This window comes from Gordionus sp. m RMFG-2023, chromosome 1, assembly GCF_954871325.1.
Source record: "Gordionus sp. m RMFG-2023 chromosome 1, tfGorSpeb1-WG-v2, whole genome shotgun sequence".
NCBI classification, from domain to species: domain Eukaryota; kingdom Metazoa; phylum Nematomorpha; class Gordioida; order Chordodea; family Parachordodidae; genus Gordionus; species Gordionus sp. m RMFG-2023.
The window spans coordinates 22,089,178-22,113,601 of record NC_088775.1 but is presented as its reverse complement, the minus strand read 5'-3'; the positions used below and the strand labels follow the sequence as shown (position 1 = coordinate 22,113,601).

The 24,424-nt window shown below is 26.5% G+C and overlaps 2 protein-coding genes across 3 annotated transcripts; one reads left to right on the top strand and one right to left on the bottom strand.

Annotated features, from left to right (window-relative positions):
• Positions 1–1,240: 1,240 nt before the first annotated feature.
• On the top strand, positions 1,241–8,447 carry LOC135922536 (uncharacterized). Of its 2 annotated transcripts, XM_065456915.1 has the most exons (7): positions 1,241–1,336; positions 1,382–2,138; positions 2,214–2,305; positions 3,298–3,466; positions 3,945–4,016; positions 5,096–5,183; positions 6,861–7,004. In XM_065456915.1, exons 1-7 carry the CDS (start codon positions 1,307–1,309, stop codon positions 6,997–6,999), a joined length of 1,347 nt encoding a protein of 448 aa, XP_065312987.1. In that variant the 5' UTR covers positions 1,241–1,306; the 3' UTR covers positions 7,000–7,004. The 2 variants fall into 2 exon arrangements, with proteins under 2 accessions (XP_065312987.1, XP_065312986.1); XM_065456914.1 differs by lacking the exons at positions 5,096–5,183; positions 6,861–7,004 and adding an exon at positions 7,534–8,447.
• Positions 8,421–23,363, bottom strand: LOC135922910 (putative uncharacterized protein DDB_G0282133). The gene is made up of 11 exons (XM_065457435.1): positions 22,741–23,363; positions 21,842–21,907; positions 21,286–21,417; positions 20,614–21,054; positions 19,418–20,446; positions 14,995–15,084; positions 14,306–14,925; positions 11,461–12,553; positions 10,741–10,979; positions 9,588–9,657; positions 8,421–9,533 (listed from the first exon to the last, which is right to left on the bottom strand). Exons 1-11 carry the CDS (start codon positions 23,186–23,188, stop codon positions 9,043–9,045), a joined length of 4,719 nt encoding a protein of 1,572 aa, XP_065313507.1. The 5' UTR covers positions 23,189–23,363; the 3' UTR covers positions 8,421–9,042.
• Between the last annotated feature and the right edge of the window lie 1,061 nt (positions 23,364–24,424).

Sequence of the window (24,424 nt, the reverse complement as noted above, 5' to 3'; positions counted from 1 at the left end):
TAATAATGATTAATTAAAACTAAAGAATATTATTAGGCATATCACGAATCATAATAACTTTTCAAATTTCTTATCTCCCCATTTGTTGTAAAAGAAGTGAGTTTGAATCACCACTTTTAAATCGACTGGTCTATGGTAATTTCCCTCTCCCTTATACTTTAATATAGACTTTTATATAACTATCAATCATTTTGCACTCTCCCTTGCAACGAACATACGTAATTGCCTGAATCTGGGACAGAGAAAAGAGACTATCTAAAATATCCCCTTAAAAAGTATATCATATTTTAAATATTGAGTGTATCATTGTTGCTTTTAATTTAATTGAATATCATCTAAAAAAATGATTAGTTAAAGAAATATTTTGAATATTATTTTACGTGACACATGATAATTAAGCGCCTAGTCCTATTATGTTATACATACACAAGTATATGTACAACAGAGTAACGCTAGGTTCTCGCGACATCCCATCAGATAAGGTATCAAGAATTTAAGGAATTTATATTCAAAAAGATCATTCACGTTTTTAGGCAAGCCAAAGTTACCTGTAGGCATAAGAAGACAACTTGCTATTTAAACGTCTACTGAAACAATTTTTAATAAATTTTATTTGTTTTTAATTTTTATAGATAATAATAACGATCGTAAATATTCAGCTACGCTAGGATATTAAAAAAATTATTATTAGGCCTGGCCCAGGTATTTATAAAAAAATTATTTTTTGGCCCAGCACGGTGGGTCTAATTAAAAAAATACGGCTCGCATACCAAGGCCGGTCTTTGAATAAAACATATCCTATCATATGTAAATTTCAAGTCTAACAATCATTATTTAGTTTTAGGCACTATAACTGCTAAAAAGAATTTGGTTTTATTCCCTTATCAAAAGCTCCATACATGGGATATCAAAAATGAGTATTTTCATAAATAACCTGACATCATTTATTGGCTTGAGACAAATTGTGAGATTTGAAAGCAAATATTGTATAATAATATTGTAACTTGAAGACACATAATCCCCATTATTTTGTTTGCAATATAATAATCAACTTTTCCATCATTCATACAAGTAATCGGCCACAATTTTTTGAAATAATTCCTTACTTCTTTTTATTAAAGTTCACAGGTAAAACGGAAATATAGTTCACGGTCTTTAAAATTATTCTAAATTTGCATTTATTTAAAAAAATAGCATATGTTTTTGGTCTGGTCAGGGTTTAGCAACTATCTTTGATAAATCAAAATCAATTAAGTAAGAATTAATTAATATCTATCCCGAATTCGAATTTTAATAATTTCTAAAGATGAATGTAAATGGTTCATTTTGTGATACAGTAATAATTGATTGCATAATAATATTTAAACAATTATTTATTTAGTCCAATAGCAGAACTATTCTAGAAAGTGATGGAGAATGTATATCAAGTGACAATGACGATCCTACTTTACTTTTTCTAGAATATGATGAATTATCTAACCATTCAGTTGATTTTAGAAGAAAAACTATTAAAGATTTAAAAAAAATAAAGGATATTGGCTTTAGTAAAAATACAAATCTAAAAATAAATAACATTTGGTCTGATGTTATCATGGACCAAAATCTAATAAGCCAAATGGACACTGTAGCATTTGTTAATGGCATTAAACGTAGTAAAAATTTGGGGCCAGAATGTTATTATACTTCTCCAGATATTATGCCAATTATAAATAATGCATATAAAAATAGAAATAAAATAAAAAAATTAAATCATAATTATAGTAATAAAGATGATTATAATGATAAAATAAAATTTAACTGCAAAAATAATATTTTTAGAGCAAATATAAATGATAATATTAGCAAAGGTGATACCATAGATACCAATTTAAAATGCAATATTAATGAAAAAAAGAACCATTATAAGCACAATAAATATAACAAAGGTATTGAAAACTATGAAGAAATTATTAAAAAATTTGGTGATCAAACACTTGGACAGAGAAGAAAACATGTTGTATATAGATTAAATGCCTACTCAATTAAATCTGGATATGAAAGATTTTACAAGAATATTGGTTTTTCCCATGACACAGATTCCAAAACTGCAGTGACTATTATATCCAAATATTTAGAAGAATCGAATATAGACTTAATAGGTTAAAATATTTAAAAAATTATATAATTATAAATATTATATGTTTATTTGTGATTAAGTGTTATGTTTTTTATAGAAAAAATAGTGAATAATTTAGGTGCCCTCAAAACTTGTCAAATACTATGTGAAACAGATGCCATTCAAAAAATGGGAGGACTCTATACATTAGTAATTAAATATTTTAAACTCTCTAATAATTAAATATTAATTAGCACTCTTAAATTTAGAATTAAGATAAAATGTAGTTTATTTATAAGTAATTAAATATTTTATTTTGCATTTTTTTATATTTCTAGGACCTGCAATTAGGGTTTTTTTAGTTTATATATGAAAGGACATTTAGTTCTACACCCCAGTAAGTCAGTAAGGGTGTGACAAAACTACACACTGAAAACTGCACATCCCCTATTATATAAGCATTAGGTAAATTAATAAAATATTTAAAAAAAACACTTTTTATTACTAAATTATGCACTTCTAGGTATCCTTGATAATTATGCGCTGTTAAAAATGAAGGCAGAATCATGTTTAGCTTTTTAAAAGGATTCATAGAATGTTAATTAATTTAAAAAAATTTGTTAACTTAGAGGGATATTGAAATAACACTTCTTTTTTTGACTATATGCACCCACTATTAAAAATGCTCTAATTAAAAAATAAATATTTAATTATGAACTCTTTAAGGAAATTCAGAAAATGCTAAATTAATTGTAATTTTTTCTATTTAGAATTAATAATAATCATATCCTACTAATTCTCTAAAATAAATACGTTATCATATAAAAAAATTTAACCTAACTCCAAAGAGGGAAGACTCGGAGATCTGATACATTAATAAAAACGGATTTTTTTAACATAAAACTGAAAAATAATAGACCTTTTAAAATGCGATAAATTTTAATAATTAATTAAACACTTAGTTTTTTTTAAATTTAAATTAGTGGTTTGGGGAAATTTTGAAGCTCTTAACTCATTTTAAAATCAAAAAAAAGGAATTAATTATTTTTCTATATATTTTTTTAAAAAATCCGGGTCGCAGAACCTGAAAATATAAAACCTCAACGGGCCGTGCAAATGTTACCTCTGGAGGTCGCTGTCATTTATTTAGAAATTTCAAAATTATTATTTTTTAAATCTTTATAAAAAAAATAATTTTTAAGGATGGAAAGCGTAAAAGAACATTTGGGGGTGTTTTTATAGTGATGGTTAAGACCGATTTAACGGTAGACCAGTCTCTTAAAGCCCTAATCTTTGGTAACGAGAATCAACCCAAAATAAATATCGCCAAAGATAAAAAGGACATCATTTTGGATACCGAAAAACAATTAGGTTTTTTAGAAAAGGAAATAATTTTATATTAAAAGATTTGGAATTTATTTCGGAACATTTGAAGGCTAACTGGACAGGTTTTGACCTCTCCGCGATCCGAAATCTTTTCTAAAATGGTCACATTCCGATAGAGTTTAGAAACCAAATAGAATTAGCGTATTTTATCTCCACTACGATGTCTAAGGACCGGTTGACCTTCTTGTTCTTAATAATGAAAAAAAATCCTGACGGTTTTTAAGGATTCTAAATATTATTATGTTATTATTTCTTTCAAAATAATTAAAATTATATTTCTACAATGGATTTTTGTTATTCAGAGTAATTGAAATAAATATATATATATATATACTTTACGATAAATTTATTTGAATCTATTCAAATTAAAAAATATATAAAATTCATCAAAAATACAATTTAGCTTTTTCAGAAAGAATATACTTGAATATGGGTATTTTCTATATTTAAAAAATAAATTAAGATAAGATGAACTCCAATGAACCCTCGGACTCAAAAGGTAACTCTGTAGATCATATTGATTTGGAGATTAAAAGTAATTTTAATAATTATTTTAAAAAACATTATATTTCTTGGTTGTTTAACTCTTTTCTTATGTTTCGTATTTTAAATCTTTTCCATCTCTAAGCTTGTATGGTTCACTTCAATTCAAATATAAAAAGTTTTAATCAGATCTATATATTATTGTCATAATATGGCATGAAGACATTTCAAGAATCGGAATATGAGCCAGATGATTAAATTCGTCATTTAATTCGAAACTTTTTTAAAAATATTAATTTTTATTTAAGATATAAAAACATGCAAATTATTTAAAACATATAACTTTTTTTTCTTTATTTTCAATATAAAAATATTTTTTGGTGAAAATTATTTTGCGTGAAATCCTTTATATTTTAGAGTATTCCATTTTATGTAAAAATTTTACCAGCATATTTTGGTTTTAAATAATAGATAATATATATTTTAGGAATATTTATTTTTGTGTTGGATTATTAAATTAAAATAAGATCAAAGAAAATAATATAATCACAAGGTAATATAGCTTTATTAATTGCAATTAAGCATAAAAAATCAATATTTTAAATTTGCATCTCGATTTTGTAAGATATCATGATAATTTGCTTATATTCTAGTTATAATGATATATTATTTTATGGCAAGGCCTAAATATAGTAAAATAAAGTTTATAAAAACTGTAGTTTATGTTATTTTTACTAGATTTTATATGTCTTTATTTTTCTGAACCATGAACCCGAACCTGGTTAAGAGATATTTCACTGAATCAAAACCCAAACCTGAATCCCTTTTTTTAGAAAGAGGGTTCACAGCCCTGAAAATTTGACATTTATTAATGAGTGGAATGTAGTGTTCTTAAACAGTTTAATTTGAGCCCATTTTTAAAAATGCTAACCCAATATTTTGGCCAGGAAAATATTACCTAAGTCTCTTGATTTAGTTATAAATATTCAAACCTTTCCGTCATCTATGAGCAAAACCCCAGGCTTGCGTAATATTTTTCTGGATAAAATATTGAATTAGCCGTTTTTTAAAAAGAGGCTCAAATCGAGAGTTTAATAACACTAATGGAGTGTATTATAAATTTTATTATAGTAATCCCAAGTTCCTTTTTCTACAAATTAATTGAAACACGGATCAATATGCATACGGGAGAATATGTTTATCTAGTGAATTTATTAAAGTAATAAAACAATTTAAGAAATAGAATACAAAAATTTACATTATGATAAATAATTAAGAAAGCCTAGATACTTGTGAGAATTAAATATCCAATTATCACATTGGGTCTACATCTGATGGACTTAATTTGCTTTTAAAGGATCTAGCTTATAATATATTGCCAATTTAAATTTTACTAGCAAAAACCCAAAGTATTATAACTAATGTAAAATTCAACATTCTTTTACACATTTAAGGAAAAACAACTACTTAAAGATATAACTAGGATTGTTATCTTAAGGATGCCTAGCCCACTCAACTCGTTGGGCAGTATAGTTTTGATAATTAATAGTTGCGAAAAAATAAAAAAAATTACGGCAATACTCCATATTTTTATAGAGATATAATCTTCTTGATAAGGAAGCTTTTTAAATGATCTCAGCTTATACAATTTTATCGTCATTTCTAAATAGAGGTGGTGGAAGAGCAATTCGAATCTATATGACGTTCCTTAAACATCAGGGAGACCTCTTATAGAGAGATCGAACAATTTAAAAAAAAATAAAACGAAAAATACTTTGCTGCCGGGACACATATTACCCTGCTCATATACTTGATCCAAGTTATTGCGGATTTAATTTTTAAGACAATGAGGTTGATAAAAGATTAGATGTTATAGACTGATTTTCTGGATATCTAGATTTAGGTGTTGCGAGACAAGTGACAAATGGCCAGAATTTAAAGATATGGATCTTCAAATGAGAATAATTAAACAATTGAAATTATGTTACTTGTTTAAATAATATATTAATAGTTTATATATTTTTAAAAACATGGAAAAAAATCAATATTGGACTGCAAAATAACTTTTTAAAGGAAATTTACTTCCCTACTCTTGACTAGAGTCTTGCAAGTCAGCCTGAAGCTGGACGACTCGGGTCTAAAAAAATCGTTCTGGGGATCAGGCTGGAAAAATATAAATAAATTTAAAAAATAACAAAAAATAATGTTTTTATCTTTTTATTAAAAAATACCTCATTTTTTAAATTAAGATTTTGAGACGGGCGGCCTACGATAAAAATTAAGATCTATACATCGCCATTAAAATTATTACTGACTAAGGCGTGACAATTATAACAGAATTTCCATCTTCAAAAATGAAATTCGCTTTTCTGTAAGGAAGGTTTTTATTATTGATTATAATATTACCTATATGAGATAGTACATCAGTCATTTAAAGATATTAGTAGTTATTGAAAAACCATGATTACCCTCAATTTTCTAAATCCAGTGGCTACAATATTATTACTGCCCCAAATTATAACATTAATCGGCAACCATCAACAGGGGACTTATTTATTTAATAAATTATTTCAGGATCCTAATGAGATATTTCTTTGAATGTCACCTAATAACTAGAGGTGTACCGATACCACTTTTTGGAGGCCGATCCGATCCAATATTCCCTATATTAAATCGATATCATATCTAATCAATGGTTTTAATTTTTAATATGCTTTTTATTATCTATAAAACATATGTCATTTAAATATATTATAATGATCAGTTATAGTTTATATTCAATTCAATTGCAATTCTAAAAGTGTATAAGATATTTTTATTAACATTAATCTATTTATATAAGTAATAAAATATATTATAAAATTTGAAATAAATATTTAAAATTAATATATCGAAGATTTCTTTTTAGAAATACCAAAATTTCCAATTTATCAAAGGTCAGCCTGCGGCGATGGAAGTCAATATCACCAGCTTCACTAAAAACAGATTCGGAAGAGATTATCGCACACTTTTATAAACAATGCTCAAAAAAATAACTATATGGCAGAATGTTTATTAATTAATTATTAAATAAACATAAAAATGGATTTCGATTTTATTTATAAAAATAAATGGTAAATGGTTTTTTAATATAACTTTTTAAAAAAATTTATAACATTTTATTTTGGTTAAAAACGCCATTTATCGGATCGGAACATTTTAAATATTGGACGATAACCGATATTTTAAAATAGATGAAATATCGGTCCGATCCGATAAAAATATCGGTACATCCCTACTAATTACCATAGGCACAATTGAGGATAGAAAATTTCCTTTTTTTTATCATTAAATTATCCCACTATCAATAAAAAGTATAATTTTATACCCTTTAACACAAAATTTTTGAAAATTAGTAAAGGATATTGTAAAATAATTAAATCGTTTATAATTATTTTGTCAGGGTAGGATATTTCACCTATTTTTTAGAAAATTAAATATTCTGACGAGTATAACATTAAAATCTCTTTGAAGGATATTTTTTCTTTAAAAATAAACAAAATTGTATACAATATAATATAATTAACTAGATACTGTCGCTCCTCCTACACATCCTATTCCTATTTCTCCCGCAATCATGAATGATGATATAAATGAAAACATTATTTCGGGATCCAGCAATGATTTAAACGTTAAAAGAGATTCGGAAAAAATTGTGTCTAAACCTCAAAATACGAAAAAAAATAAAGGTATTAGAAAATTACCACCGTTACCCGTGGAGATAAGGCAGGACAACAAATTTTTATACTACCAGTCTCCTAAAAATCGTTTTAATCGCAATAACTATAACAATAATTTTAGTCCTAAAAGAAAAAATTTCAAAAAAGGTGGTAAAAACCCAAATAAGGGTATTCCAAATATGAACGGGTTAGGAGGAAGTAGGGAGCAAAACTTAGATGCCGATGATATAGACGTGATAATAAACAAAGAAATAGATCAGTTAAGTCGACCAAACGATTTAAATCAAGCTGCTAACTCTAATGATAACAAATGTAAAGTCAAAAAAGATCTCGAAGTTAAGAAGATTATTTATGAAGTTAATATGGAAACTTGAAAATTATCCAATTATTTCTAACAGATAAGATGTTTTTTTTATATAAAATTGGTATTTTTTAACAAATATATTAAAATTGATGATAAAAATGCATCTATATGAGCTGAACTATAGCTAGCTAAAAATATGAACTCAATAGCAAATCCATATTATTATTGTCACTCCTTTTATATTATATTTTCAATTTACTAATAAAATAATATTTTGTAAAATTATTTTAAAAAATAAAACGTCAATTTCTTTTTGTAGTTTATTTCAAAAATCAGATATAATATTTAAATTCAAACAAAAAAATTGTGTAAAACTAATATTCACATCAGAATTAGAAATAATATACATTTTATATAAAAATATTGAGGGGGGAGGGGTATATATAAAATAAATTAAATTTTTTTTACAGAGAACCAATTATAGAAGATTTTCAATATCGTCAATTTATATTTAAAATTTTTAAATTAATACGAATATATAAAAATGAGAAGAAAAAAAATATATTTCTGAAGTTTAATAAAATTTCAAAGCTTATTTATTGTTGGCGATGTTTTTTTAAATTGTGTAGATGATAATTCAATTTTCTTTATATTCTTACTTAAATTCAAAATTAAATAGTAAGTTGGTAAACTATTCAAAAAAAATATTTTTTTAATAAATAACGAATAGGTATTTTAAGCATGATATCTTGTCTAAGGTTCACAAAAAAAAATTTATAAAAATGACGAAGTGTATTGTCACAAAAAAAAGAATGCAAAGTGCCAAGAAAAAAAATTGGAAGATATTTCTAACATCCGAAATTCATTATAAGAAATAGAGAAATGATAATAAAATATAAAAGTCGGGACAATTTACGTTAAAATTTTGGTTTTGTAAGCTGTAAAAGCACGATCGCCCAGCTGTTGAATAAGATTGTTCTTGGTGATATTCTTTAGTATATATACAATTTGTTCAACTATTCCTATTTTGCATCATCTTACAAATAAGCTAAAACCTATTCAATTTGTCCCCCTACTAGGAAGAGTGAATTTATATCTAGCGGTGACAAAGCACGTGACATCATTTCCAAGTCCTCCATAGGAGGAAAGAGATCTAATAAGTCAGAATTATTGATATTACACGACGATTTATAATAATTATTATTATAAGAGTAATTGATGACGGGTAGGTCATTAGTTATTGGATCATTGTTACATTCACCAAAAGTGGCTTTGTCTTCGTACTTGATATTAAGATTTATGGTTGATTGATCATTTTTATATTCAGGCGGAGTGTATTGGTTTGCATTAAGAAATATGGGCCCTTCAATAGGTTGGTCATTATAAAAGTAATGCTCACGTGATAGGGTGTCGTTATTTGTATTATTGTTGGAATATATGTTTAATTCAGAACTGTAATTAGAATCATAAGAACAGTTATTGCATAAAGTTGATATGTCACTTTGAATGTCGTTAAGATCCATTTGATTGACACTAGAACGGTAGTCTATAAATTATATAAATAAACACTAAATTATGTTATTTTAAATAAAATTCATACCATGCTGTCCTTGTGTTGTTAAAGTTAATTGTTGATATGTTAGAGTAGAGTCATGAATATTGGAATCATTCTAAAAAATATAGCAATAAATGTATACAATATATGCTGAATTAAAATTTAGTTAACTTCTCGGATAGAAGTCGTAATTGTAAATTCAAAATGACGCATACAAAATAGAAATGGTAATTTAATTATAAGATTCCACTCTCTAAATTATGCCTTCACCCATATCTATTTAAATCTCGCATCGCAAAAACCTAACTTGTTGGTAGCAATTTACAATACAATTAAAGAATGAATTCCTAATAAAATACCGTTATATCTGAAAGGTCAATCCTTATAAAATATATACTTATAAATTATTTTAACGTATTTAGTTTTAATTATGTTTGAATCATAAATTATCATTTGAATAGACTGTTTTTATGATTTGTATTAAATATTAACATGAATTATGGTTATAGAGGAAGCCATTAATTACAATAAAGACTAATTTCAAATACATGTTTTAATTCAATTATTATTACGATTAAATTCAATTTCAGTTTAAAGTCATTTCTTAATTCAAATTAATTACTAATTTATATTAAGTCACAATAACAAATTTTGGGTATATTTATTTATTATTTCGTCGGCTGAAGATTATAGTATTCTATAACCATTTTTTTCAATTGTTGAGAAGAGCGTTTTTAAAATTTACATGATTTATTTTCAACAAATAATTACGCGGAATATTTTTTATCTGTTGATAATGCTTAGAATGACATTTAAGCAACTCATTATAGCTTGCCTTAAAATAGTGTTCTCGGAAAACTTATTTTTATACCTTTGAAAAAAATGGACATAGAACAAAATCAATTAAGATGAATATGTTCCATATTCAAAAATTGCATTATAAAAAGTAGCTTTAAAAAAATAGAACAATTTAGTGAAATAGCTGCATTTTAAAAATCACATGACTAGATATTTGTAATTCTTAATAGTTTTAAGAATATGGAACACTAAAATACTATGCAAAATAAGACATGGAAAAATATAATGTAAACGCATGTAATTATTATATTTTTTTTAAATAAAAATGACCACTTATACCTCAAAACCTATATCATATATTAAGTTCAGTAATAAAAGGTTTAATGATCTAATATCTTACATTTTGGTCATATTTTGTAATATTTGACGATAAATGCGTTTGCTTGGAGTCATTCAAATACATGAGATTATTTCTTTGGTGATAAAAGTTTTGGTCAATGTTATTCGTGTAATCATGATTTGACCGGTGATTATTGATCAATTTATTGATATAATTCGTATTTTCATCTATGATATTAACAATATTTTCTTCGATATAAGATAAAGATGGGGAATCGACATAAGAAATTTGTTCTAATGCTAAAAAAAAAATTTTTTTTAAATCATCCAATTTTGAAATTAAATTGCAAATATATTTTTTTAAAAATATAAAATCAATTTTATAATCCAAAATAATTAACTATAATCATACCATAACTAAAGTTCTTAAATAAATAATAGTTATAGTAGAACCCTAGCATCAAATCTATTTTATCAGTTCGATCGATCCAAAGAAAATTTTTGCCCAAAAGAACCTTTAGAATATAATTTTTTTATTGGACTATAGAAAAAGTACACTTCAACGAAAACGGAATAATTTTAAGCGCCGAAAGAAAATAAAAATAAGAATATTTATAAAATCAAAAGGGAAACTTAATAATTTTGCCAAGTCAGAGTCGGGTCAGAAATAAATTTTAAAATAGAGGTACGGGACCGAGAGAATGGCTTCCAACTCAGACCTACACGAGTTGGTCATTTTGGATTGTTTATATAGGGCTCTAGGAAATAGTAATAATTTTACTTTTGTATGATTTTAGTTTTAAAGGATCCTTTATTTTGATATCGTCTTTACTACCAACTGGTAACACTTTAGGACTGGAAGAAGCTATAGCTAATTGATTTTCTAGTTCTATTTGAGAACGTCTAAGCTGCCTTTGCAATTCGGCTATTTTTTCTCTCTGCAACTTTATCATTATGTTTAAAGGCAGCCCGTTAGTCGAGCTTCGGATATCAAAACTTTTTGCTTCGAAAGAATTATTCTTGTTTTGAAACGAGATATCATCCAGGACGAACGAATTAGGGGAAATGCAATTTATTAGGTCCGTATTGTATTTCGGCTGAGCCGAATTCGAAATAATATTGTGACTTGTACCGTGGGCAAAATTTAATGAGGGTGTTATAAAATTATTACTATTATTTAAAACGCTCTGGTCGTCAGAATGTGATTCGGTAGGGAAGAACCCGTTAAAAGGGTTATTATTGTGATTTAGTGAACTGATCCTATTGTCGAATGATTGGCAGTGATATGCCGCCTTTTGAGTCTTTGTCATGAATTCCTTGGGAAAAAACTGTTTCAAATTATTTTTTAGCTTGTGATTATTGCCAGCCAAATAGCCAAGAGAATCAAATGATGGTGTATTAGGTGATGACAACATTATTCCGATATCAGTAAAAAAATCGTTTATATTCATGGTCTTTTTTTCATATTTTAAATTATTATACTGTTTTTGAGATAGGGTATCCTTAGTTTCAGCATAGACCGCATAAAAAGGTTTGGAAGGAATAGAAGATTTAGATGCTTCTAAATTAGATTTATTATTAATTTCATTATCCTCATCACCAAGGTATAGAAAATCGTATATAGCTGGACCCTGATTTTGAGATTCGCTAGGGAGGGATGTAAGGATATGGCCCGAGGGCAGGTTAGGCAATTTATCTTTCCCTATGTGATCATTATCGTGACAAACTTTATCGTTTAAAAAGGCTACCAATTTCGGGTAATTTTTATTAGCGATTATTTCGGATACGAAAGATTTTAACCTTTCTAACAGATATGGCTTAGGCCCCGATACAGGCAACTTTCGTTTCTTCAATTCACTTCTCAATTCAGGAACCTAATTTTTTTAAATAAGGGTAATTTAAAATAATTAGTTAGAACAAGAAAACTATATTATCTTTCTAATAATTTTTTCTCGATCATATTCGTAAATATTCAAAATTATTCGCGAATTTATTCATAAGTATTTAACATGTTCTTTGCAAAACATTTTATTATTTTTTTTAACTTTTAATCGCTTTTTTAAAATAGACTTTTTCATTTAGACAAAATTTGGAGATAATCTTATATGGACTGCTTTGTAAATGAGAGCAGATTAAAAAAAGTAAGACTCAAATAAATAGAGATCTGTAAGGACGGGTTTCTATGCCCGCGCGAGTCAATATTCCATGGATGTACCTATATTTTTTATCGGATCGGGCCGATATTTCATCTTTTTTAAAATATTGGTTATCGGCCAATATTATAAAATTTTCCGATCGGATAAAATGGCGTCTTAATTTAAAGAAAATTTCAAATTTCATTTGTTTATTACTTAATATGTAAATAGATTAATGTTATTAAATAAATATGTGATTTAACAATAAAAATATTTTATATACTTATAGATTCATGAATATAAACTATAACTGATCATTATAATATTAAATGACTTATATGGTATAGTTAAATTATAGATGTTATACTATTAAAAAGGAGATAGATGATGTTTACAAATATAAAGTCACATATGATATCGTGAGATCGGTAATCGGCAGATATCAATTTAATATCGGACAGGCCTCCAAAAAGTGGTATCGGTATATCTCTACAATATACCATTAAAAAATTTAAACAATGGGTGAGGTGAGTTGGTAATAGAGATATGCAAAGCCCGGCCCGTTTAAAATATCTTGACCGGATTTATACATAAAAATTCAGGCAGGTCCTAACAAATCTGATTTTTTTGTAAAATTTTAATAGGTTACCTTTAAAATTTTGAATTAATGTTTTGTAGAGCTGTGCCGATATTAAATATTCAATCGGATAGGGTTGATATTTTTTAAAAACCGACCCGATATTTATATTGTTTTTGATTATTTTAAGATTATATATATTTTATAAGTAATTTCATAATAAGAAATTAATAAAGGAACTAAATTACAATATATTTGTTGTAATGTTTAAAAGAACAGTTAAAAAATTTACACTATTTTTTGTTATATTATTTGAAGAAAAGGATTTTAAAATTTCAACGATTCTCAAAAAATGATTCAAGATTTTAACCATTAGTAAATTACTCTAGCTTATTAATTTTGCCCATAGATAGCAGAAAGGTTGGGACTTCTATTGGCAAAATTTCGAGGTTTAGGTAATAATTTAGCGGCTAAATGAAGCTGCTTAACAATACTACATTCACCCATAAACACTGTAAATATTTTAAATGAGCTTATTAACTTTTGGAGGATATAAAAATATACACTCAATCATTAGCGAAAATTCTATTTTTAAATAGGAATTATAGATATTTTCATTACATTGGTTCAGATAGATTACAAATAAAAATCAATATAAATATCAGATCGGCATCGGATAGACTTTTTTAGTAATATTTAGAAATATTGGATAGGATAAGGGAAAAATTTGTGGATCGGCACAAGCCTAATATTTTGATTAATACTATTTGAAAATAAATTACAATATGCTTATTTATTTGTATATTAAGAAAAGGTGTATGTTTGTTGTTAATATACTTTATACAATTTTAAAAAAATAGAAAAAGTAATGAAAAGTTAAGACATAACAATATATGAAATAATTCTATAGTTACCGTCAAGATCTCCAATGGACACTTTCGTCCCAAATTGTTATTCACTATTTTTTTAGCGCCAGCGATATTTTTATTTAAATTAGTATTACAACCAATGTAATCAAAATTAACATAACCGCTATCATCGGTGCAATTTTTATCGGGAAAAGACATTGTGGTGGAAATAAGGTTAGTAGGTTCTATCACCGATGTTTTCTCATTTTTACCGTTTACAGAATTTTTCAATGCATCCATGTTCTTAGAACCACCTACCTTTGTCGGAGCAATGTTAGGGGATTGTTGGCTAATTTGGTTAGTTTTCATGAATTGATTAGTTTGGATAGTATTCAAAATAAAAGCTTGTTTATTTATAGCGCTTCGATTTAGCAAAGATTGCGACAGTCTTTGATTGTAAAATATGAGTTGCTTTATCAGTTCATTGCTATTAGAACTAACAATGTCGTTACGATTGGCGATATCCTCTATGTTTTCCCTCTCTTTGACTCTTAACAGATGATTTGGGGTAAGACGGTTTCCATTAGATACATATATCGGATCATCTATATGTTTCAATGTAATGCTTAGGCTTGATGACTCATTCGAATGATTGTTGTTTGAAGAAGACGAAGCGAGAATGTTATCTATCAAGTCGTTAAATTTAAAAACCGCATGATTAATGTTATTCAGAGCGATAGTATGATTAGACATACTTATATTGAAAAGGGGGTTTTTGTATACACCATTCGACTGATTAGTAGCATTATCATTCTTTGTCATTCTATCTGAATCATCACGATGATCTAAGATAATACATTTTTAATTTTAGTTAGAAAGGAAATAATATGAAACATTTTCTTAAATTTAGTTTACATTAATTAGAGTTGGGCAGTATCGCAAATATTTATATCATAACTACAAGATACATTTGTGTCTTGTATCTTTTTGTGCATTTTGGTATCTTAAATACTTTTTAAAAATGAGTATTGTTATGTTTAACTATTTAATATGTAAAAAAATACGCATATTTTTAATTTGTCATTATTTTTTTTGATATATTTAAATGTTTATTTAATCTAAAACCGAGTTTAATAATATTAAACATTTCCTTTTTTAAATTTCCCACTAATAATTATCTGATATTTTTTCAAATAATATTTTGTTCAATGTTCAAATTTTTTATGGTAATATATTATTAATAATACTTAACATATAATATAAATTAGTGCTGTAAAGTAACTTCATAAAATTTTTTGAAGAAAAGGAACGCCATTCGTTACCTTCTTCTAGAGGTAACGAGTAACGGTAACGCGTTTCTTTTTTTGATTTAAATTTTTTCAAAATATTTTATTTGTATTATAAAATAATTTTTGTCAATTTTTTAAATTTTATAAATAATTTGCAGATCAACCATCAAATTCCTTCATTTATGTTAAATTTTCAGTCAGATTGTTAATCTAATTAATATTGAATCAATCCGATATGTTAATTCATATTCCTTATTCTCTAATATTATAATTTATGTTATAAAGAATATTATGTATTTACATATTTCTTCAGATAAAGGTGATTTAATCTACCACAATATGAAACATTTTTTACGCCAATAAAAAAATTAAGGGTACAAGGTCTAAAGTTTGTAAAATTGTGTCCCAGCTCAAATATTTCCTCTGTAGAATAAACAAGGACCGTCTCGAAACTCAAGCAGCCATTTTTAAGGGAAAAAGGGGAAAACTCTTTTTATAACTCCGTGAAATTAAAGTCTTATTAAGGAGATGAACCAATTTGACGAATCTTGTGATAAATCCGAATTACAGAGATTTTGGATAATGACAAATCGTTCGTATATATTTTGTATGGTCAGTTTTAATTAAAAAATAAGATATGTATATATTATGATTAGAGATGTAAATTTCCCGGGAAAATTGGTTCAGGAGAAATTTCCCCGGGAAAATTGGGGAAAAAAGGGAAAATTAAAAAATAACCACAAAATAAACTATTTTTTTTTATTAAATAACTTTATTAAATTTGGGGAACTAAGGGAAATAAGAATAATTAAAAAATAAAGACAAAAATACACTGTAAACATTTCATTTTTTTGGATAACTTTATTAATTACAATAAGCATATATTATAAATTACATTTAAAATTCATGGATGCTAATGAAATGGCATCAACATCTTAATGGGATGTAATTGAAATATCATCATTATCAATTTATATTGATAAATAGAAATCGGAACTCTTTTGATGATAACCCGAATATGATGTATTTGTGTGACCCTTTAAATGCATGTTAAGCTTGATTGATATTAATTTTTAGATTCTTTATTCTATTTCTCTTTTTTGAATGAATTTTTCCAAATGCTGACCAGACTCTTTCTGATGAGGCACTTGAGGGTGATCGAAAGACATCTTATTGCCACATGACAAAGGGGTTGATTTGTACCCAACCAACCCTTTACACCATATGAGTGGTTTAGTATGGATTGAGCTCTCCCACATGCTAGACCTTTATAGAAACCTTGTTTTGAACGATATTCTGCTAAATTACTCATAATTTTTTTCAATATCACATTTAATTTGGCCTGAAATAATATTTATTAAATTTAAAGCTACTGTTAATTCGCGGTCTGTTAATTTTCCACCATAATATCTAGGATCCAGAAGATTTGTTGCATAATGATATTCTCGACAACAAAATTTCTTTAGTTTATTAATATGCATCTTAACACTTTTCAAATCATTTTCATTAAAAATAAAAGTTGATGAATTGAGTTCATCTTTTATATCCCAAAATATTTCTAGTACGTCAGATAATACCGCTGTATCCGATTCTACAATTATAATTTTGTTATAAATAAATTTAAAAAAAGTCAGTACAGACTCTAATTTATCCAGTAGCCTTCTTTGTCCAATATAATACGTCTTTGTTTATCTATAAATAAACTGAAATTGCAATTTCTTGCAAAACTTTATTATTTTCCACAACACTTTGCAACTATAACAAGACCTCTACATCTTGTCGGACTAGAAATTTTTAAGGAAAATTCATATCCTTTCAATATTTGCCTTTCTTTAAAAGTTGCTAAAATATCATTAAATTTTATATATTTAATTATTTTTTTAGTTTTTTTTTGATGACCTTTTCAAATAAAACCTATTTGGCATAAATCTTTAATAAGCAGATTCAAGCACGTGCGGCATATCCATGCATTCAATTAAAGACTCACGAGGAAAATAAAAATTATTTTAAAATTTATGATATAATAAATTAAATTATAAATCATAATTTTGGAAATAAAATATTATAAAATATAAATCATAATTTTTGCAATAAAACATTATATTTATATTAAGGGAAAATTCGTGAAATTTCCCTACCTTTACATCTCTAATTATGATTTTAGATGTTATGAAACCTGTTGCTACGGCTTTATCGATTTTAAAGCATTTGGGATAATTCACTCCCAATAACTATTATAATTAAAACTTAAAAAAATTGCTTTAATAGTTTCAAGTTTTGTAAACAACTTATTAACCTACAAGCCATAGAAAAGGTAAACAGTTAAAATGTTGTTTACAATTTATATTTTGATTATATTTATTTTCAATAGTTCAAACACATCTATAAAGATGAATATATACTATCAGCAATAATTCACTCCTGATGAAGATTCTATTGAAGATGATCTATAGCTTTTTCCAAAATAAGGAATATTCTTATTTTTAATAAATTCCCTCAATTAAAATTATTATTTATTAAATATAATACAACTTTCCCATCCTCTGCGCCAGTTGAACGTGTGGTCAGTATGGCGAAAGATGTGTTGACACTCTCTTATTTATCTGATCAAAGTTTTGAAAATCAGTTGTTAAAAATAGATAAAAAATTATTATAAATATATCATATCTTATAATATATTATTTTTGTATAATTTTATTTATATTATATATAGGAAATTTTTGTATATAATATTTAATTTTTCAAATAACGAGTAACGCGTTACTTTCTGAATAATTAGTAACGCGCTTGACTTAAAGTAACGTTTACAGCATTAATATAAATACATATTAATAAATGTTTATAGTTTTCTTCTGCTTCAATAGTTCAATACAATACCAATCATAGCTTAAAATGTAATTCTGAGAAATATATTAAAGTAATGAATCCCTTAAGATATTGGTAAACTAAGGGGCTAAATAATTAGTGTGGGGATTTGGTCTCAATTTTATATGTTATTAAAAGATGTATACATGATTTACTTCAAACCAACTCACACCTTTGACTATCACTCGTTAAAGGCATTGAAATTGGGTTGAATAAAGGATTAGATAATATTTTTAATTATGAATATAAGATGGATTATTAGCCACCATTTTAAATCCTCATTTTACAATTAGATGGAGATGAAGCAATATTTTTAAGGACAAGGTTAATGCATTTGACCAGCCTTTGCTTTAATAATATATCTTCTAAAGATAATGAGAGTAATAAAATTAAACTGGAAATATTAAATTATATTAAAGACAATTGTCTCAATACCAGCAACTTGAATTTATTTTTAAAGATAAAGAATAAACTATTTCGCCCTTGTCAGCCCTAGTTGATCAGCTATTTATCTTTGCAAACCCTGTCAATAGGCATAGATTGTCAGATAACTTATTTAAGAAATTAATTATATTAAAAAATAATGATTTATTAAATTTTTTTATAGTTTAGGTATTTTCTTTATACGAATCACATTGTCCTATTAATTTTTATAACGTTTATAATAAAAAATTTTCATAAATCGTAATTGTAATATAGTACATTATACACTACTATTATATTAAGTGAAATGAATATAAATAAAGTGTTTTTTAGCATTATGTCTTAATTTTTTAACACTATGTTCAAAAATATAAGGTTTCACATTATCTTTTATAGTATCTTTTTGAAGTATCTGTATCTAGATACCCTCTTCTATTTTTTATTAAGTATCTGTATCTATCTTGTATCATATTTGGCTTTTTGAAAAAGCATTCATCAGTATCTTAATGTATTCATATCCTATCTCGCTGCTTAAAAAAAACAAATTTCCACTCCTAATAATAATTATGCTTTTTCAAAATTAGAATTAATTAAATATTACTTATAAGCTCACTGTTATCTAACTGAATCGCCAAGGTTTCTTTATTAAAATTAGTCTGATTTTGACGAAATTGATTGTTATGATAGGCAGAAGTGTATTGAGATTTATTATTACCAGTGTGAGTACCATCACTCTTAAAATTTTGCCCGGTATTAGATAAGGAAACAAAAATGGAAGAGGCTTGTTTATTCGTGTTATTGGCATAATAATTTTGTATCGGTGTTTTGGCCTTATTAACCTTGTCATTATCATGAGTTTGTGTAGACTTGGGAGTTTGCGGCTTTTTGTTGTCAGAATGAGAATTATTGTCATTTGTAACAGTTTTATTATCGTTGTTAGTTTGGCCCAAACTGTGGTTAATTAAACCTAATTGTTGCTGGCATTCCAGTTGGAGCTGCAAAAATAATTTTTGCTGCCGAAGCAATAAATCGTAAGCATTGGAACATGGGGGTAAGATGGGCATAGAGGTCGATATAATGTTGCAACTGCCGTTGAAGGTAACGTTATAAGAATCGTTAGTCACGATATTAGAATCCTTGTTTGTAGGATGAATAGAGGAAAGACTCGAGGAATTAAAACTATTACAGTTTAAAGAAGGTCCGGGAGACGTGCAAGGAGGTCCTTTGTATTCGTGAAATTTTATAGTTTTTAGCTTGTTTATGACGTTATTGTTGTTGGACGAGGTATAGGTGGGTTTAGGTTTGGATCCACTATTTAATATGGTGGTATTAACGTTAGTACGATTAAAAAGATCACTCAAGATGCAACTGGGTGAATGAGTAATATTATTTTTGGATAAGGATTGGTTTTTAAAATTGTTTGCTTGTTTGATATTAATCTTTTTAGAAATGGATTGCAAAGGTAAAGGGGGAGGGTAAGGTACGGATGAATCGGAGTCAGAAGCCTTGAATTTGAAAACCGCCTTTTGGTTAACGTTGTTAGAAGGAGAAGTAGCACGTTGGATACTATTATTCTTTGGATAGGGTTGATTAATGATGAAATTGCTACTTTCAGTTGAGGCAAAGTTTTCTGGTAGTAAAAATTTTACTATTATATTAATATAATTCTTATCAGAATAATATATTATTTAATTATATATAGTTAAGTTAAATAAACCAATTAAGAGTTTTTTGAACACAATTTTAATAGTAGCTTTTTTGGTAAAATTTTATAAAAAAAATTCAATTTATTTTTACCCAAACTGGCATCATCTTCGCCTCCTTTATCATTGATACACAGCCTTTTACTGTCGTTCGTTATATTATTCTTACAACTTTGATTGAGATGATTTTGTTCACCTTTGTTACATGCATCTATCCCAAAATCATCGTAGGACATGCTCCCAAAATCGTTCATGGTTGTTTCGGTAACATGACGATCTAAGAAATTTTGGTCAAAATTGTGCTGTGATTCGTAATCACAATCAGTAAAATTAGAGTGATCATATGGATCGTTTTTAAGTTCTCTCTCATCATCATGATTTTTATCATTAGCATTGGAGGGAAGAATGAGATAATTAGCCATGACCAAGTCTATAGGTCCGGGTCTACGGGATAGCCTATCATTTAGATTATCAATGAGGCGAGCTCTTTTGAGCGTTTTTTGTTTTTCGGCAACATGGGGGTCCACCACAGTGTCTAATATGTTATGGGGAATTAAAATAAATAAATTCCCTATTATTGAGGAAGGGAGTAATGCATAAATTTTCCAAAAATTATATTTTATGGATATTTGTAGGTATTCTTATTTTTACATAAAACTGACGTCTATCAATTGAATCCAAAATGTAACGGATCAAAGTATCCTGATTTTTGCGAAAATAAAATTCAAATCATTATAATGATGTGTTAACATTTAAAATAAAAAACCTTCTAAAATGTGCTGCTGAATCAATTCAGCTCGTTCAGGACGCCTTTGTATTTTGTGGTTGAGAAAGTCGCCCGTTTTCGCTCTTTCCAACTTTTGTTTCCTTTCGTAAATGCTAACGGGTGTTTGAAGAGCTTATAATTTATAATTTATATATATATAATTATAATTTTAAAATATTCATTAGGAAATTTAGTCGTAAGCAAATAAAATTTTAAGTAAGGGTTTCAATTTTTCTAATTAGTTGTGATGGTCGAGATGGTGCATTGTACTTTTATTTTTACTATAATTTTTTTTTACAAATCTAAGAATTTCTATTTATTTATTTATTTACTTTACGTTGGAAAAATATATTAATAATAATCGAAAAGCATTTAAAGATTATTAATAGTTCTAGGGCCAAAGGTCTGGTTTTAGACCAAAACCAAGTACAAGCTTGGCGTACCGGCCATAAAGTTTCAATCTATCTCACTAAGAAGAATTGAGAATTAAGAAATATTGTTTTAAAAAAATTAAATGAAACTTCATAGTTTATTTATTAGGTAAAATTATAATTACGAGGTATAATGCCTTGTTCGATCAGCAACGTCATTGGACGCCTCATCATCAGTTTATTCTTCAAAGCTAGAATTTTTTTATCATAAACAATGTCGTAAAAAGTAAAATTGATTTTAGAAAGTTTATTTATTAATAAATTTAAAATTTATCCATATATTTTTTTAAAAAAGAAAAGTTAACAATTCAATTTATAATTAAAAACGATTTTAATTTAAAAAGATTAGTAATATATCGAATAAAAAATAACAGATATTAATTGTATATATAAAAATGCATTATATTTATAATTATAAGAATTATGGGAGTGGAGTATACATAAAAAAATATTTATAAAAAAGGAAGCTAAAAATTGGGAATCTTGCTTATATCTCTTAGAAAATTTCTAAAGTGATATTGAAAATAATATTAATAGATCCTTGGCGTTCTTATTTGCTTAAAAAATATTTTAGCCAAAAAATATAATATAAACCTTCGCATTCGCACATAGATGGCAAGGAGGTTTAGCCTTTCTGATCAAATCTCGAGGTTTAAGTATTATTTTTTATAAAATGATTTAACTCTTATTTTAAAAATGACAAAATCGAGATTTTCGACACACTAATATAATAAATCATTAAAAATTTAATGGACATTTTATTAATAATTAATTCAAAGAAGTCTCCCAAAAATAATCAAATAGAATGCGATATTGGTATTCAATTTAAATGTTATTAGTGTTCGTAATCCTGATAAAATTTTAAAATTTTGGAATAGGTCTAATTCATTAAGGTATGCATTTTTACAACTTGTTTAAATGAGTTGGTAATATGAAATAATGAGATTATAAATTAATATGGGTTAGAAGCAATATCAATCACATTATTTATATATATCAAATTAACTATATTTTTTAAACTTACAATTCTTGTTTTCTTGCATGGAAGCTTTCAACGATTTTTTCTCGATGGTATGAGCAGCAGAATTTCCAGAATTAACGCCATTTTTATCCTTATAATACATTTTGTTACGATCCACTAATACTGCTCTTTTAATCAGTCGATTATCATTGCCATTGGAATGATTTGCCCCATCACTGATATGGTTATCCTCTCGGTGGGATTTCCAATTTTCCGATCCACCAATATCCAAGGCACTACTATTATGAGTATCGATAAAACTATTACGATCTGCAAAATTTTGGTTCAGGCCTATTAAACTAGTGTTCTGTAAATTTTCGTTACTGCTATTCAGGCAATTATTTTCGACGGAGCTAGTCAAATTTTGGTAACTGTCGCTCTGATTAGAACTCCCACTGGGAACAAAATAATATTTGAAGTTTAGACCGTTAAATACTTCCTCTATTTCCATAAAGATATGTTAGGAATTCGCGGTTTGGTGACATTTTTATGAAGGAAATATTAGTTCCTTTGTTAGAAAGTTGTTCATGAATAGATGATAGAACAAATAAATTTTTTTAAAAATTATTGTATTTTAGTTTGATTCACTAGGAAAATTCTGAATGAATTTTAAAAAGTAATCATAATATTAAGAGTTGTATAAGAGGAAGATGCAATGTTTTTTAATCGAGTAATTTAATTATATAGAATAGAATAGTTGATTAATAAATAGTACGTTCGAATTTGATTTTGACGCTGCGTTGATTCTCAAATAATAAATCTTAAATAATATTGTTCAGATAGGAGATTATTGTTGGGTCAAATAAAGATAAAAAAATCATAAATAAGTTTGCAATTCATTTAATTATTTTAATATTGCCGCAATTTAAAGCACGTTTTTTTCCTTTTCAATCTCAAAATAAATAAAAGCTCAATATAAGACCGATCGATTGTATTTAAAAAGCCGAATTGATTGTATTGGCATCAATTTAAAGTTAGGAAGGATTTAGGAACTTGATAAAAGAAATTCTGTTTAAAAGAAATTGTATATAAAAAATATAACATAATTCGTTAAAAAAATATTTCTCTATTAATTTTACTAGTTGGATATTTATACTACTTACTGTATTATAGATTTTATTATTAATATTGGTTTTATCGTTTTAATTTTTACTAAATATCCTAAATTTTTGTTTTTAAATATTATAGAGATTAGAGATCTGCCAAAAAATTAAATTCTTCTATATTTAAATAAATTCGGGCCGGGCAGAGCGGACAAATAATTTTTATTTTGGGTCGGATTTTTCGGAACAAATAAAAAATTTCGTTCACTATCGAGTCGGATAGGACATATTTTTTTAAAAAAAATCGGGCCGAGGTGATAGTTTGCTGATAAAATCTGTTTCACCGTTTTCGTAGGTGGACCCAAAATCGAATAAAATTTCAAAATCAAAAATTGGTTTTACATTATAAAATGCATCAAGCCAATAATTTAAATAGATAGTCTGTAAAAAAATTATAAAGTAGAGATGGAACAATAAATGAGTTCGAAAAACTTTAAATTCGTGACATTAAAAATTTATGCATTTTTTTTATAAAAGTCTGAATTTAGTCCCATATTAGACACCAAAATAATATACTATATGATATATAAAAGTATGTTGTTAATCGATATTTTCCAAAGTAACGCGCTTCCGTAAAGCTACTT